Source organism: Etheostoma spectabile, unplaced genomic scaffold, assembly GCF_008692095.1.
Source record: "Etheostoma spectabile isolate EspeVRDwgs_2016 unplaced genomic scaffold, UIUC_Espe_1.0 scaffold00003242, whole genome shotgun sequence".
In the NCBI taxonomy this organism is placed as follows: Eukaryota; Metazoa; Chordata; class Actinopteri; order Perciformes; family Percidae; genus Etheostoma; species Etheostoma spectabile.
This window is the reverse complement of record NW_022603012.1, coordinates 91,955-109,650: the sequence shown is the minus strand read 5'-3', so window position 1 is coordinate 109,650 and position 17,696 is coordinate 91,955. Positions and strand designations below refer to the sequence as shown.

At 44.8% G+C, this 17,696-nt stretch overlaps 1 protein-coding gene and 1 non-coding gene across 7 annotated transcripts in view; both read left to right on the top strand.

The window, feature by feature from the left end:
* The window catches only part of abca2 (ATP-binding cassette, sub-family A (ABC1), member 2), a gene marked incomplete at its 3' end in the record, with an annotated part of 152,895 nt that overhangs the window by 46,030 nt on the left and 89,169 nt on the right, over positions 1-17,696 (top strand). For all 6 annotated transcript variants that reach the window (XM_032507550.1, XM_032507551.1, XM_032507552.1 and 3 more), the window contains 1 exon segment: positions 654-813. In XM_032507550.1, coding sequence (XP_032363441.1) covers positions 654-813 — 160 coding nt within the window.
* On the top strand, positions 16,109-16,180 carry trnap-agg (transfer RNA proline (anticodon AGG)). Its single transcript has one exon. It is a non-coding gene; the product is annotated as a tRNA-Pro (tRNA).

The window sequence follows — 17,696 nt, the reverse complement described above, 5'->3', positions numbered from 1 at the left end:
GCCAAAATGGATGATTAATGCAGCTTTAAACAAATCCCAAGTTTAGCTATAGAAGAGAAAACAAAGTCCCAAACTGTCTTTGGTAAATATACATTTTTACTTTCAGTTTTTCAGTTTACATAACTTGTTGGTTTGTTCATAAGCTGTCTGACTGCTCATGTTTCTTGTCCATCAAACGTGTTGCCACATTTAGCAAGCTAGGTGATTACAACTAATTGAAATGATTGCCAGAAAAAAAAAATAAGATCAAAGTTGACTTGACTTGAATAGTCTTCTAACTAGTAACAGTATTTGCACTGCATTAATGTAAGTCTTTTGTGTTTTTATCATATTTGTATTCAATATTAGATTAAACATTGAAAAATGTACAAGAATAATTCATTACAGCTAATACAATCATTGCAGCTGAACATGGTATAAAAACAGTATATTGTACTTTTTTATACTTTAATTTCCTTGCGGGAGTCATCCCAAAAGGATTAATAAAGATAAGTCTAAGTCTAACAGGGAGATATAAGGGCAGTAATGTTGTGGCCTGATTTGTGGGAGATTATTTTGTTTAATTTTTAAACACATACATTTTCAATCAATTCCACAGTATTGAGACTTGGCAGTAAAATGTTTGACCTTTAAACCTGTGGCTGTTGTTGCAGGATCATTGAGCCAGAAGCTTTGAAGCAGGGAAATATGAGTTCACTGGGATTCACCAGCAAAGAACAGAGGAATCTGGGCCTACTGGTTCACTTGATGACAAAAAATCCCAAGATCCTTTACTCCCCCATTGGATCCCAGGTTGATAAAGTCATTCAGAAGGCAAGTGGAAAACTATCTCTGGTGTATTTGTATGAGCAGAGCTGCACATTTTTCTGACTGACAAAGCTGTGCTCCCAAAGGTGAATGGATGAATTATGCTGTGATTAAGGCTGGCCAAATTTTATATTTTTTTCTGTCAACAAGTCCCATTTGCAAACCAAAACCAACAATGATCTGATGCCTCTAACAAGTGTGTTTGTATCCAAAGCCTGCAGTATTTTATCGCTCTGTGCCATGGAGCTCCATGGAGCTTGAGCCAAAGAGCCACACTGTTGCACTGATTGGCATGTTCCTTTTCACACATTATCATGAACACACATACTGTAGTTTATTTGGACTCTGTCCCAGACACACTATCCTGCTGCCTGAAATAATTGCTAGGGCACCAAATGTTTATTATTCCACTGCTAAAATTAGTCAACAAATGCATTATTGCTTAAACTATGCTAAGGAGAGACATACTAGCACAGTGTTTCTCAAACGTTTTAAGACCAAGGACCACTTGACCAATGAAAAAAACTCACAAACCACCTAACTGCCAAATATCATACAAAACAAAGCCTTCCTACTTCAACAGTTTAGTACAAATTACAGCCAAATGAAATGTCTCGGGTTGCAAGAAGAAAATCTGCGAGCGTCGGGAAACTCCTGGCGAACAAGATGGACACACCATAATTCCATTTTGAGGAGTGCAGCTTTTATTTAATTCTGGACATTGAAGATGGTGACAGATTTATCTTGCAGTGCTTGAGAGTGCTGAAAACAAAAGACAGGTATGCCAATTTTGTGAGCCCTTGGGAATTGTGCAGCCTTGGAGCAGTTGTGGCTCAAGGGTAGAGCGGATGCTAATCAGAAGGTTGGTGGTTCAATCCCTGGTCCTGCAGTTACATGTTGAAGTGTCCTTGGGCAAGACACTGAACCCCGAGTTGCCCCCGATGCTGCGCCATTGGAGTGTAAATGTGTGTGAGTGTTTATCTGATGAGCAGGTGGCACCTTGTACAGCAGCCACAGTATGAGAATGTGTGTGAATGGTGAATGGTTCCTGTACTATGTAAAAGCGCTTTGAGCAGTTGTTAAGACTAAAAAAGCACTCCATTTACATTTATAAGAACAGTCCATCTGCCACACAGTCAATCACTATAATGCAGAAAAAAATTGACTCCATTGCGCAGTTCAAATTGATAGGTAAGGACTTTCCAGTGCACTTCGATTTGAGACATTTTGTGTGTTCACTCGTCATATCTTCACACTGAGCTTTAAAAAGACGTGTTCAGTGGTTTGCTTTTGATTGCACCAACTATGTTCACAGCTTAGTCCAGTACTGTTTTGAGACACTAGGGCATTTATTTCACAGCCAGTTCTTTGTGAAAGCAATAGTGTGTTTCTATGCCAAATGGTGCTACTGTAAACATGCACGGCTAGTCTCCTTTGTTTTCCAGTCATTGCAGCTGCAGAGTTTGTGCACAGGCCCACACATCTTGTCTAGTCAAGGTCATGCTGCACAATTAAATCATTGAATTGAATTGCCTGTTTGTCGTGTTGGTTGGCATGGAACGACAAAAAAGAAAATCATCATGCACATCTTCACTAATATAAAGGTACCTTACAAGACACAACAGATTTTCCTCATTCTTGATGTCAGTGGACATGTCCGACTGTAGTGAGGAAAACTCTGGCGTATTGGTGTCACTCGCTAATGTTCAACATTTTGAGCCATATATGTTATTTGCTCCTGCACGGTGTCACTGGACAGCAGCACTCTGTTATTTTCATCCCCTGCTTTTCCCCCAAACAATTCAATAAATAAATAATAATATATGTACGTATAATATCTACATATATATATATATGTATGTATGCATGTATATGTAATATATACATATATATATATATATATATATATATATATATATACAGTGGTGTGAAAAAGTGTTTGCCCCCTTCCTCATTTCCTGTTCCTTTGCATGTTTGTCACACTTAAGTGTTTCGGAACATCAAACCAATTTAAACAATAGTCAAGGACAACACAAGTACACAAAATGCAATTTGTAAATGAAGGTGTTTATTATTAAAGGTGAAAAAAAATCCAAACCACTATGGCCCTGTGTGAAAAAGTGATTGCCCCCTAAACCTAATAACTGGTTGGGCCACCCTTAGTAGCAACAACTGCAACCAAGCGTTTGCGATAACGTGCAATGAGGCTTTTACAGCGTCCTGGAGGAATTTTGGCCCACTCATCTTTGCAGAATTGTCCTAATTCAGTTACATTAGAGGGTTTTCAAGCATGGACGGCCTTTTTAAGGTCATACCCCAACATCTCAATAGGATTCAGGTCAGGACTTTGGCTAGGCCACTCCAAAGTCTTCATTTTGTTTTTCTTCAGCCATTCAGTGGTGGACTTGCTGGTGTGTTTAGGATCATTGTCCTGCTGCAGAACCCAAGTTTGTTTCAGCTTGAGTACACGAACAGATGGTCGGACATTCTCCTTCAGGATCTCTTGGTAGACAGCAGAATTCAAATTTCCTTTTATCACGGCAAGTCTTCCAGGTCCTGAAGCAGCAAAACAGCCCCAGACCATCACACTACCACCACCATATTTTACTGTTGGTATAATGTTCTTTTTATGAAATGCAGTGTTCCTTCTACGCCAGATATACTTGGACACACACCTTCCAAAGAGTTCCACTTTTGTCTCATCAGTCCACAGAATGTTGTCCCAAAAGTCTTGGGGATCATCAAGATGTGTTGTGGAGAAATTGAGACGAGCTTTGATGTTCTTTTTGCTCAGCAGTGGTTTTCTCCTTGGAACTCTGCCATGCAGGCCATTTTTGCCCAGTCTTTTCCTGATGGTGGAGGCATGAACGCTGACCTTAACTGAGGCAAGTGAGGCCTGCAGTTCTTTGGACGTTGTTGTGGGGTCTTTTGTGACCTCTTGGATGAGTCGTCGCTGCGCTCTTGGGGTAATTTGTGGCGGCCGGCCACTCCTGGGAAGGTTCACCACTGTTCCATATCTTCGCCATTTGTGGATAATGGCTCTCACTGTGGTTCGCTGGATTCCCAAAGCTTTGGAAATGGCTTTATAACCCTTTCCAGACTGATAGATCTCAATTACTTTCTTTCTCAATTGTTCCTGAATTTCTTTGGGTCTCTGCATGATGTGTAGCTTTTAAGGATCTTCTGGTGGACCTTACTGTGTCAAGCAGCTCCTATTTAAGTGATGCCTTGATTGTGAACAGGTGTGGCAATAATCAGGCCTGGGTGTGGCTAGAGAAATTGAACTCAGGTGTGGACAACCACAGTTATATTATGTTTTAACAAGGGGGGCAATCACTTTTTCACACAGGGCCATGATTGTTTGGATTTTTTTTCATTTTTAATAATAAACACCTTCATTTACAAATTGCGTTTTGTGTTTGCTTGTGTTGTCCTTGACTATTGTTTAAATTGGTTTGATGTTCCGAAACACTTAAGTGTCACAAACATGCAAAGGAACAGGAAATGAGGAAGGGGGCAAACACTTTTTCACACCACTGCATATATATATATGTGTGTGTGTAGTCCTTTGGAAATTAGGCTATAATCTAAGTTGATGCATAACTATATTCAGTTCATAGAGACAATAAATAGTTAATAAATTACAGAAAGGTGAAACTGTTAGTTCATTCTACAGTAATACACTTAAAATCGCCGTATTCATGATGTAAGGGTTATGTGGATAGAGAGAATGTCCATGTATTTATTTCTTATAAAAACTGTTTAAGTTATATGTCTTTTGTTATATGGAATGTTATTTAAATAAGAAAGTACATGTGGAAATGTAATTTACCTAGATATAAGCTTGATAAGAATAATTTAATTGGTTGTTAGATATTTGTTTAATTAGGGCCCGAGCGCCGACAGCGGCGAAGGCCCTATTGGAACTGAAGGAATTATTATTATTATTAGGGCCCGAGCGCCGACAGAGGCGAAGGCCCTATTGGAACTGAAGGAATTATTAGGGCCCGAGCACCGACAGCGGCGAAGGCCCTATTGGAACTGAAGGAATTATTCTTTATTATTCTTTATTAGGGCCCGAGCGCCGACAGCGGCGAAGGCCCTATTGGAACTGAAGGAATTATTAGGGCCCGAGCGCCGACAGCGGCGAAGGCCCTATTGGAACTGAAGGAATTATTATTATTATTAGGGCCCGAGCGCCGACAGCAGCAAAGGCCCTATTGGAACTGAAGGAATTATTATTAGGGCCCGAGCGCCGACAGCGGCGAAAGCCCTATTGGAACTGAAGGAATTATTATTAGGGCCCGAGCGCCGACAGCGGCGAAGGCCCTACTGGAACTGAAGGAATTATTCTTTATTAGGGCCCAAGCGCCGACAGCGGCGAAGGCCCTATTGGAACTGAAGGAATTATTAGGGCCCAAGCGCCGACAGCGGCAAAGGCCCTATTGGAACTGAAGGAATTATTCTTTATTATTATTATTAGGGCCCGAGCGCCGACAGCGACGAAGGCCCTATTGGATCTGAAGGAATTATTCTTTATTATTCTTTATTAGGGCCCGAGCGCCGACAGCGGCGAAGGCCCTATTGGAACTGAAGGAATTATTATTATTATTACGGCCCGAGCGCCGACAGCAGCGAAGGCCCTATTGGAACTGAAGGAATTATTATTAGGGCCCGAGCGCCGACAGCGGCGAAGGCCCTACTGGAACTGAAGGAATTATTCTTTATTAGGGCCCAAGCGCCTACAGGCGGCGAAGGCCCTATTGGAAATGAAGGAATTATTAGGGCCTGAGCGCCGACAGCGGCGAAGGCCCTATTGGAACTGAAGGAATTATTCTTTATTATTATTATTAGGGCCCGAGCGCCGACAGCGGCAAAGGCCCTATTGGATCTGAAGGAATTATTCTTTATTATTCTTTATTAGGGCCCGAGCGCCGACAGCGGCGAAGGCCCTATTGGAACTGAAGGAATTATTATTATTATTAGGGCCCGAGCGCCGACAGCAACACTGAGAAAGTGGCTGTAACTACAGTGTACTTTGTCGAATCTGCTTGAAACTTTTCCGGATTCATCAGAGTCCGCCCCTGACGACATCTACACGCCGAAATTCACTCAAAGTCATAGCGCTCCCTAGTGGCAACAGGAAGTAGGCCTAAAAGACAAGGTGCTATACTTTAACGAACTCCTCCTAGAGATTTCATCCGATCATCTTCAAACCTGGTGTGTGTCATCTTAAGATGTTGACGACGAAAAGTTATTAAAAGAAAAACTTTTCGTCATACGGTGTGGGCGTGGCATGGCTGCCATTTTGAGTGTTTAGCGATGAACCAGAAAGTGGCTGTAACTACAGTAAACATTGTCGTATCTGCTTGAAATTGATTCTGATTCTGATGATTCTTGCTTAGGGTGCGAGAGGTCCCAAATTCAAATCCCGGACGAGCCCAATGGGCAAAATGGGGTTGATACCTAATTGAGCATTTGAAGTCCAGCTTAGAATCAAGTCCATCCAGATAACTGACAGCAGGTGTATGTGTTTATGTTACGTGTACAATATTTGGCAATTATGCTTGTATTCTCTTTCTAATTCAAACTGAAGACTTTATTCTCAGCATTCAAACTGTGATTGAATGCCATGGAAGGACCTGGGATCCCCTAACAAGATAAGTAGGAAGCTGAAGTGTAGTAGAGCATTTTTGCAACTTTGCATAGCTTGCTTCAACTGCAGTAAAAAGAAGAACTGGGAAAAATATGAGGAACAAATGAGCATGACATAAACCGTAACCATCCTGTTGTTTTTTTCCTATACCCAACCTTCCCGTTGTTGTCCCATTTCCTGTTATTGCTTTCCTAAACCCAACCGTCTATTTCTTTCCTAAACCTAAACCCTAACCCTAACCCCCTAACCCTAACGCCCAAAACCCTAACCCTAGACCAACAGAAACCCTCCTGTTGTTATTTTCCTACACCCGACCTTCCCGTTGTTGTCCCAAATCCTGTTATTGCTTTCCTAAACCCAACCGTCTATTGCTTTCCTAAACCTAAACCCTAACCCTAACGCCCCTAACCCTAACCCTAGCCCAACCAAAACCATCCCGTTGTTATTTTCCTAATCCCAACCTTCCCGTTGTTGTCCCAAGTCCCGTTATTGCTTTCCTAAACCCAACCCTCTATTGCTTTCCTAAACCCTAACCTCTACCCTGACCCTAACGCCCCTAACCCTAACCCTAACTCTAGCCCAACCAAAACCATCCTGTTGTTGTTTTCCTAAACCCAACCTTCCCGTAGTTGTCCCAAGTCCCGTTACTGCTTTCCTAAACCTAAACCCTAACCCTAACGCCCCTAACCTTAACCCTAGCCCAACGGAAACCATCCTGTTATTTTCCTAATCCCAACCTTCCCGTTGTTGTCCCAAGTCCCGTTACTGCTTTCCTAAACCCAACTCTCTATTGCTTTCCTAAACCTAAACCCTAACCCTAACGCCCCTAACCCTAGCCCAACGGAAACCATCCTGTTATTTTCCTAAACCCAACCTTCCCGTTGTTGTACCAAGTCCCGTTATTGCTTTCGTAAACCCAAGCGTCTATTGCTTTCCTAACCCTTACCCTAACCCCCTAACCCTAAGCCTAACCCCTAAACCTAACCCCCCTAACCCTAACCCTAGCCCAACCTAAACCATCCTTTTATTTTCCTAAACCCAACCTTCCCGTTGTTGTCCCAAGTCCCGTTATTGCTTTCCTAAACCCAACCGTCTATTGCTTTCCTAAATCTAAACCCTAACCCTAACCCCCTAACCCTAACGCCCCTAACCCAACCGAAATCATCCTGTTATTTTCCTCAACCCAACCTTCCCGTTGTTGTCCCAAGTCCCATTATTGCTTTCCTAAACCCAACCGTCTATTGCTTTCCTAAACCTAAACCCTAACCCTAACGCCCCTAACCCTAACCCTAGCCCAACCGAAACCATCCTGTTGTTATTTTCCTTAACCCAACCTTCCCGTTGTTGTCCCAAATCCCGTTATTGCTTTCCTGAACCCAACAGTCTATTGCTTTCCTAAACCTAAACCCTAACCCTAACCCCCGAACCCTAACCCTAACGCCCCTAACCCTAACCCTAACCCCTAACCCTAACCCCTTAACCCTAACCCTAACCCTTTTCCTAAACCCAACCTTCCCGTTGTTGTCCCAAGTCCCATTATTGCTTTCCTAAACCCAACCGTCTATTGCTTTCCTAAACCTAAACCCTAACCCTAACGCCCCTAACCCTAACCCTAGCCCAACCGAAACCATCCTGTTGTTATTTTCCTAAACCCAACCTTCCCGTTGTTGTACCAAGTCCCGTTATTGCTTTCGTAAACCCAAGCGTCTATTGCTTTCCTAACCCTAACCCTAACCCCCTAACCCTAAGCCTAACCCCTAAACCTAACCACCCTAACCCTAGCCCAACCTAAACCATCCTTTTATTTTCCTAAACCCAACCTTCCCGTTGTTGTCCCAAGTCCCGTTATTGCTTTCCTAAACCCAACCGTCTATTGCTTTCCTAAATCTAAACCCTAACCCTAACCCCCTAACCCTAACGCCCCTTACCCTAACCCAACCGAAACCATCCTGTTATTTTCCTAAACCCAACCTTCCCGTTGTTGTCCCAAGTCCCATTATTGCTTTCCTAAACCCAACCGTCTATTGCTTTCCTAAACCTAAACCCTAACCCTAACGCCCCTAACCCTAACCCTAGCCCAACCGAAACCATCCTGTTGTTATTTTCCTTAACCCAACCTTCCCGTTGTTGTCCCAAATCCCGTTATTGCTTTCCTGAACCCAACAGTCTATTGCTTTCCTAAACCTAAACCCTAACCCTAACCCCCTAACCCTAACGCCCCTAACCCTAACCCTAACGCCCCTAACCCTAACCCCTAACCCTAACCCTAACCCCTAACCCTAACCCTAACCCTTTTCCTAAACCCAACCTTCCCGTTGTTGTCCCAAGTCCCGTTATTGCTTTCCTGAACCCAACCGTCTATTGCTTTCCTAAACCTAAACCCTAACCCTAACGCCCCTAACCCTAGCCCAACCGAAACCATCCTGTTGTTATTTTCCTAAACCCAACCTTCCCGTTGTTGTCCCAAGTCCCATTATTGCTTTCCTAAACCCAACCGTCTATTGCTTTCCTAAACCTAAACCCTAACCCTAACGCCCCTAACCCTAACCCTAGCCCAACCAAAACCATCCTGTTGTTATTTTCCTTAACCCAACCTTCCCGTTGTTGTCCCAAATCCCGTTATTGCTTTCCTGAACCCAACAGTCTATTGCTTTCCTAAACCTAAACCCTAACCCTAACCCCCTAACCCTAACCTTAGAGTTGTAAGGAAACCAATAAAACACAATCACACGACAGATCAAGTTTATCCACAAAACCAGACAAATGGAGGTTCTTTAACAGCAAGCAATTGCTTTTAATACTGTAAGTACAACAATTAAAACTGAATATATGGGATGCTGTCAACTCGGCTGCGGCGAAGACTTCATCGGTTTCTCCGGTTTATTCATACCTGGATCCTATGTCTGCCCTAACGTATGGCCTCATATGCCTGACCCTAACCCTGACCCTAAACTTAACCAATAGTTTAGCACACCTAACCCTAACCCTAGCCCTAAACTTAACCAATAGTTTAGCACACCTAACCCTAGCCCTAAACTTAACCATTAGTCTAGTATGCCTGGCCCTAACCCTAGCCCTAAACTTAACCAATAGTTTAGCACACCTAACCCTAACCCTAGCCCTAAACTTAACCATTAGTCTAGTATGCCTGACCCTTACCCTGGCCCTAAACTTAACCATTAGTCTAGTATACCTAAACTTAACCCTAACCCTAAAACTTAACCCATAGCTAATTATGCGTGACCCCAATCCATAGTTTAACAGGCCTAACCAGCTAGATTAATATAGTCATTAATATAGTACTTACTGCGATCCTGCGACGTGAGAGGCGGATGAAGATGGACGGATAGAAGATGTTCGGACTTACCTGAAGATGGGCCTTAACTTTAGAACCAGTGTCTTAAAAGTTGGTCGGACCACCCCTCCTTCCCCTTCCCCATCACCCCCTCTCTCTCTCTCTCTCTCTCTTATTCATCTCCTCTAGACAGAGGGATGGATAACTCTCTCTCTCTCTCTCATCCACCTCCTCTAGACAGAGGGTTGGATAACTCTCTCTCTCTCTCTCTCTCTCTCTCTCTCTCTCTCTCTCTCTCTCTCTCTCTCTCTCTCTCATCCACCTCCTCTAGACAGAGGGATGGATAACTCTCTCTCTCTCATCCACCTCCTCTAGACAGAGGGATGGATTACTCTCTCTTTCTCTCATCCACCTCCTCTAGACAGAGGGATGGATAAAACTCTCTCTCTCATCCACCTCCTCTAGACAGAGGGATGGATAACTCTCTCTCCCCCTTCCCTCCTTTCCCTTAAATTGAGGTTTGGTCGAAAGGTCTCTTTCACCGCCTCCTGTTAGCAGAGGCTTGGTGTATTGCCCCTCTGAAGGTTATCCCAATATGGGATAACCTGAGGGTTAAAGCTTTAGTGGTGGGAAATTGACTGACATGCGGCGGCCCGTGCATACCTTTAGTCTCCACTCAACTGCGTAGTCGTCGGACGCGTGGGGAGACTAATGGGATCCGAACACACCTAACCCTAACCCCTAACCCTAACCCTAACCCTTTTCCTAAACCCAACCTTCCCGTAGTTGTCCCAAGTCCCGTTACTGCTTTCCTAAACCCAACTCTCTATTGCTTTCCTAAACCTAAACCCTAACCCTAACGCCCCTAACCCTAGCCCAACGGAAACCATCCTGTTATTTTCCTAAACCCAACCTTCCCGTTGTTGTACCAAGTCCCGTTATTGCTTTCGTAAACCCAAGCGTCTATTGCTTTCCTAACCCTTACCCTAACCCCCTAACCCTAAGCCTAACCCCTAAACCTAACCCCCCTAACCCTAACCCAACCTAAACCATCCTTTTATTTTCCTAAACCCAACCTTCCCGTTGTTGTCCCAAGTCCCGTTATTGCTTTCCTAAACCCAACCGTCTATTGCTTTCCTAAATCTAAACCCTAACCCTAACCCCCTAACCCTAACGCCCCTAACCCAACCGAAATCATCCTGTTATTTTCCTCAACCCAACCTTCCCGTTGTTGTCCCAAGTCCCATTATTGCTTTCCTAAACCCAACCGTCTATTGCTTTCCTAAACCTAAACCCTAACCCTAACGCCCCTAACCCTAGCCCAACCGAAACCATCCTGTTGTTATTTTCCTTAACCCAACCTTCCCGTTGTTGTCCCAAATCCCGTTATTGCTTTCCTGAACCCAACAGTCTATTGCTTTCCTAAACCTAACCCTAACCCTAACCCCCGAACCCTAACCCTAACGCCCCTAACCCTAACCTAACCCCTAACCCTAACCCCTTAACCCTAACCCTAACCCTTTTCCTAAACCCAACCTTCCCGTTGTTGTCCCAAGTCCCGTTATTGCTTTCCTGACCCACCGTCTATTGCTTTCCTAAACCTAAACCCTAACCCTAACGCCCCTAACCCTAGCCCAACCGAAACCATCCTGTTGTTATTTTCCTAAACCCAACCTTCCCGTTGTTGTCCAAGTCCCATTATTGCTTTCCTAAACCCAACCGTCTATTGCTTTCCTAAACCTAAACCCTAACCCTAACGCCCCTAACCCTAACCCTAGCCCAACCGAAACCATCCTGTTGTTATTTTCCTTAACCCAACCTTCCCGTTGTTGTCCCAAATCCCGTTATTGCTTTCCTGAACCCAACAGTCTATTGCTTTCCTAAACCTCAACCCTAACCCTAACCCCCAAACCCTAACCCTAACGCCCCTAACCCTAACGCCCCTAACCCTAACCCTAGCCCAACCGAATCCATCCTGTTGTTATTTTCCTAAACCTGACATTCCCGTTGTTGTCCCAAGTCCGTTATTGATTTCCAAAATCCAAGCGTCTATTGCTTTCCTAAACCTAAACCCTAACCCTAACCCTAATGCCCCTAACCCTAACCCTTGCCCAACCGAAACCATCCTGTTGTTAATTTCCTAAACCCAACCTTCCCGTTGTTGTCCCAAGTCCCGTTATTGCTTTCCTAAACCCAAGCGTCTATTGCTTTCCTAAACCTAAACCCTAACCCTAACGCCCCTAACCCTAGCCCAACCGAAACCATCCTGTAGTTATTTTCCTACACCCGACATTCCTGTTGTTGTCCCAAGTCCCGTTATTGATTTCCAAAACCCAAGCGTCTATTGCTTTCCTAAACCTAAACCCTAACGCCCCTAACCCTAACCCTAGCCCAACCGAAACAGTCCTGTTGTTAATTTCCTAAACCCAACCTTCCCGTTGTTGTCCCAAGTCCCGTTATTGCTTTCTTAAACCCAAGCGTCTATTGCTTTCCTAAACCCTAACCCTAACCCTAACGCCCCTAACCCTAACCCTAGCCCAACCGAAACCATCCTGTTGTTATTTTCCTAAACCCGACATTCCCGTTGTTGTCCCAAGTCCCGTTATTGATTTCCAAAACCCAAGCGTCTATTGCCATCCTAAACCCTAACCCTAACCCTAACGCCCCTAACCCTAACCCTAGCCCCACCGAAACCATCCTGTTGTTATTTTCCTAAACCCGACCTTCCTGTTGTTGTCCCAAGTCCCGTTATTGCTTTCCTAAACCCAACCGTCTATTGCTTTCCTAAACCTAAACCCTAAACCCTGACCCTAACCCTAACCCCTAACCCTAACCCTAACCCCCTAACCCTTTTCCTAAACCCAACCTTCCCGTTGTTGTCCCAAGTCCCGTTATTGCTTTCCTGAACCCAACCGTCTATTGCTTTCCTAAACCTAAACCCTAACCCTAACGCCCCTAACCCTAGCTCAACCGAAACCATCCTGTTGTTATTTTCCTAAACCCAACCTTCCCGTTGTTGTCCCAGATCCTGTTATTGCTTTTCTGAACCCAACAGTCTATTGCTTTCCTAAACCTCAACCCTAACCCCCAAACCCTAACCCTAACGCCCCTAACCCTAACACCCCTAACCCTAGCCCAACCGAAACATCCTGTTATTTTCCTAAACCCGACATTCCCGTTGTTGTCCCAAGTCCCGTTATTGATTTCCAAAATCCAAGTGTCTATTGCTTTCCTAAACCCTAACCCTAACCCTAATGCCCCTAACCCTAACCCTAGCCCAACCGAAACCATCCTGTTGTTAATTTCCTAAACCCAACCTTCCCGTTGTTGTCCCAAGTCCCGTTATTGCTTTCCTAAACCCAAGCGTCTATTGCTTTCCTAAACCTAAACCCTAACGCCCCTAACCCTAACCCTAGCCCAACCGAAACCATCCTTTTGTTATTTTCCTAAACCCGACATTCCCGTTGTTGTCCCAAGTCCCGTTATTGATTTACAAAACCCAAGCGTCTATTGCTTTCCTAAACCTAAACCCTAACCCTAACCCTCTAACCCTAACGCCCCTAACCCTAACGCCCCTAACCGTAACCCTAGTCCAACCAAAACCATCCTGTTGTCATTCTCCTAAACCCAACCTTCCTGTTTTTGTCCCAAGTCCCGTTATTGCTTTCCTAAACCCAACCATCTATTGCTTTCCTAAACCTAAACCCTAAACCCTAACCCTAATCCCCTAACCCTAATGCCCCTAACCCTAACCCAACTAAAACCATCCTGTTGTTAATTTCCTAAACCCAACCCTCCCGTTGTTGTCCCAAGTCCCGTTATTGCTTTCCTAAACCCAACCGTCTATTGCTTTCCTAAACCTAAACCCTAAACCCTAACCCTATTCCTAACCCTGTAACCCTAACCCTAATGCCCCTATCCCTAACCCTAGCCCAACCGAAACCATCCTGTTGTTATTTTCCTAAACCCAACCTTCCCGTTGTTGTCCCAAATCTTGTTATTACTTTCCTGAACCCAACAGTCTATTGCTTGTCTAAACCTCAACCCTAACCCCCAAACCCTAACCCCCCTAACCGTACTGCCCCTAACCCTAATCCTAGCCCAACCAAAACCATCCTGTTATTATTTTCCTAAACCCGACATTCCCGTTGTTGTCCCAAGTCCCGTTATTGATTTCCAAAACCCAAGCTTCTATTGCTTTCCTAAACCTAAACCCTAACGCCCCTAACCCTAACCCTAGCCCAACCGAAACCATCCTGTTGTTAATTTCCTAAACCCAACCTTCCCGTTGTTGTCCCAAGTCCCGTTATTGCTTTCCTAAACCCAAGCGTCTATTGCTTTCCTAAACCCTAACCCAAACCCTAACGCCCCTAACCCTAACCCTAGCCCAACCGAAACCATCCTGTTGTTATTTTCCTAAACCCAACCTTCCTGTTGTTGTCCCAAGTCCCGTTATTGCTTTCCTAAACCCAACCATCTATTGCTTTCCTAAACCCTAACCCACTAACCTTAACCCTAACGCCCCTAACCCTAGCCCAACCAAAACCATCCTGTTGTTATTTACCTAAACCCAACCTTCCCGTAGTTGTCTCAAGTCCCGTTATTGCTTTCCTGAACCCAACCGTCTATTGCTTTCCTAAACCTAAACCCTAAGCCCCTAGCCCTAAGCCCCTAACCCTAACGCCCCTGACCCTAACCCCCTAACCCCTAACCCTAACCCATGTCCCAAGTCCCGTTATTGCTTTCCTGAACCCAACCGTCTATGGCTTTCCTAAACCTAAACCCTAACCCTAAGCCTAAACCCTAACCCTAACCCCCCTAACCCAACCTAAACCATCCTGTTGTTATTTTCCTAAACCCAACCTTGCCGATGTTGTCCCAAGTCCCGTTATTGCTTTCCTAAACCCAACCTTCCCGTTGTTGTCCCAAATCCCGATATTGCTTTCATGAACCCAACAGTCTATTGCTTTCCTAAACCTCAACCCTAGCCCTAACCCTAACCCCTAACCCAAACGCCCCTTACCCTAACCCAACCAAAACCATTCTGTTATTTTATTCCTAAACCCAACCTTCCTGTTGTTGTCCCATGTCCCGTTATTGCTTTCCTGAACCCAACCGTCTATTGCTTTCCTAAACCTGAACCCTAACCCTAACCCCCTAACCCTAACGCCCCTAACCCTAACCCTAGCCCACCCGAAACCATCCTGTTGTTATTTTCCTACACCCAACCTACCTGTTGTCCCAAATCCTGTTATTGCTTTCCTAAACCTAAACCCTAACCCTAACGCCTCTAACCCTAACCCTAGCCCAACCGAAACCATCCCGTTGTTATTTTCCTAAACCCAACCTTCCTGTTGTTCTCCCAAGTCCCATTATTGCTTTCCTAAACCCAACCTTCCTGTTGTTCTCCCAAGTCCCATTATTGCTTTCCTAAACCTGAACCCTAACCCTAACCCTAACGCCCCTAACCCTAACCTTAACCCTAGCCCATCCAAAACCATCCTGTTGTTAATTTCCTAAACCCAACCTTCCCGTTGTCCCAAGTCCCGTTATTGATTTCCTAAACCCAACCGTCTATTGCTTTCCTAAACCGAAACCCTAACCCTAACCCCCTAACCCTAACGCCCCTAACCCTAACCCCCTAACCCTAACCCCTTATCCCCTAACCCATGTCCCAAGTCCCGTTATTGCTTTCCTGAACCCAACCGTCTATTGCTTTCCTAAACCCTAACCCTAACCCAAACCTCCTAACCCTAACCCTAGCCCAACCAAAACCGTCCTGTTGTTATTTTCCTAAACCCAACCTTCCCGTTGTCCCAAGTCCCGTTATTGCTTTCCTGAACCCAACCGTCTATTGCTTTCCTGAACCCAACCGTCTATTGCTTTCCTAAACCCAACCGTTTATTGTTTTCCTAAACCCAACCGTCCCATTGTTGTCCCGCGTGTCATGGTAACGTAAGCCCACCCACAATCCTTTCCTTACCTTAAAGGGGTCGTGTTCATTTCACGGAATTAATGGTCACAAACTGTTAACAACGCACTACAAGGTGGTTTTGGCACAGAATGTGTGAAAATTCTGTGTGGCCACGACGGAAAACAATGCCAATGTAAAGTCAATAAGAAATGACGTACTAAACCCAACCATTTTTGGTGGAAAAATTCAAGTTTGAATTTTAGTAAAAGGTTTTGCGTCAAAAGCATTCTGTTGTCCAATGTAATTAGAAAGCTGAATCAGGCAGGGGAACCATAGAAAGACCCAATGTCATACTACTTAACCATTGCCTTTCAAGTCAATGACAGATCGGCGCTGCATTTCCGTGATGAAAAATTGCTAAAATGCAGTTTTAAGTGGCTCGTTCGTCTAGGGGTATGATTCTCGCTTAGGGTGCGAGAGGTCCCGGTTTCAAATCCCGGACGAGCCCAAAGGGCAAAATGGGGTTGATACCTAATTGAGCATTTGAAGTCCAGCTTAGAATCAAGTCCATCCAGATAACTGACAGCAGGTGCATGGTTTCGTGTAGAATATTTGACAATAATGCTTATATTTAGGGCCCTAACTCCGACAGCGGCGAAGGCCCTATTGGAATTGAATGAATTATTAGGGCCCGAGCGCCAACAGCGGCAAAGGCCCTAATGTAATTGAAGGAATTATTAGGGGTCCAAGCCCGAGGATGCGTGCACCGCGGTATCGCAAGGCGATACGCGGTTCATACAGCAGGGCTGTGGAACCCTATTGTTTTCGTACAGTTTCTTCTTCCTCCTCATATTCTTACTTTCCATTATTCTTCTCCGCATAAAAGTGGTGCTGCAGCCTAAACCGTACATGGTGGCGACGCGCCATTTTCAGGACTGGTCCGAAAGTCCGCGAAGACCTCAGCCAAAAACATTGACCCACTTCTACCACTAGGTGGCGCTATAGCAGAGAAAAACACGTTTGGCCCTATAACTCCCAAACCGTACATCGGAAATTTAAAAACCTTACATCCACGCGTTCCCTGGATCCTAATGAATCTCGTGATATAGGCCACGCCCATTTTCGCCTAGACTTTTATGCGTGAAAAATTGCGATTTATCAAATACCAACTTTTTCGAACTCCTCCGAGACCGTGCAATGGATCTGCACGAAACTTGGCACATAGCATCTCCAGACCAACCTGACAAAAGTTTGCATAAAGATTTTTTATAGGATAAAAATTGCGCGTGTTACGCGCAAACAAAGTTTTGTAGCTAGCTATGAAAACATTGCCGTTGCCATATCTCGGCCAAGATAAATGCTATCAAAGCCAAACTTTACAATATTACTTGCTATGACCCCTTGAGGCTCTGTAACAAATGCGACGAACATTGGCCACTAGGGGGCGCTACAAATACAAAAATAGTGTATTTCTCATGAACCGCTGGTCCGAATTTTACAAAATTTGACGGATGCCATCTAGGCCCGCTCCCGAGGCAGTCCTCGCAGCGGGGCGGTGATTGGCGCGCTCTCCGGGACGCTGGGGACGACTGGCGCGGGGAGGCTTGGACCCCGTTAAAACTGCGTGCAGTTCTAGTTAGGGGTCCAAGCCCGAGGATGCGTGCACCTTGCGATTACCGCGGTAATCGCAAGGTGATACGCGGTTCACACAGCAGGGCTGTGGAACCCTATTGTTTTCGTAAGGTTTCTTATTGTTAGTAGTAGTCTTCTTTTCCATTATTCTTCTCCGCATAAAAGTGGTGCTGCAGCCTAAACCGTACATGGTGGCGACGCGCCATTTTCAAGACTGGTCCGAAAGTCCGCAAAGACCTCAGCCAAAAAAATTGACCCACTTATACCACTAGGTGGCGCTATAGCAGAGAAAAACACGTTTAGCCCTATAACTCCCAAAACCGTACATCGGAAATTTAAAAACCTTACATCCACGCGTTCCCTGGATCCTACTGAATCTCGTGATGTAGGCC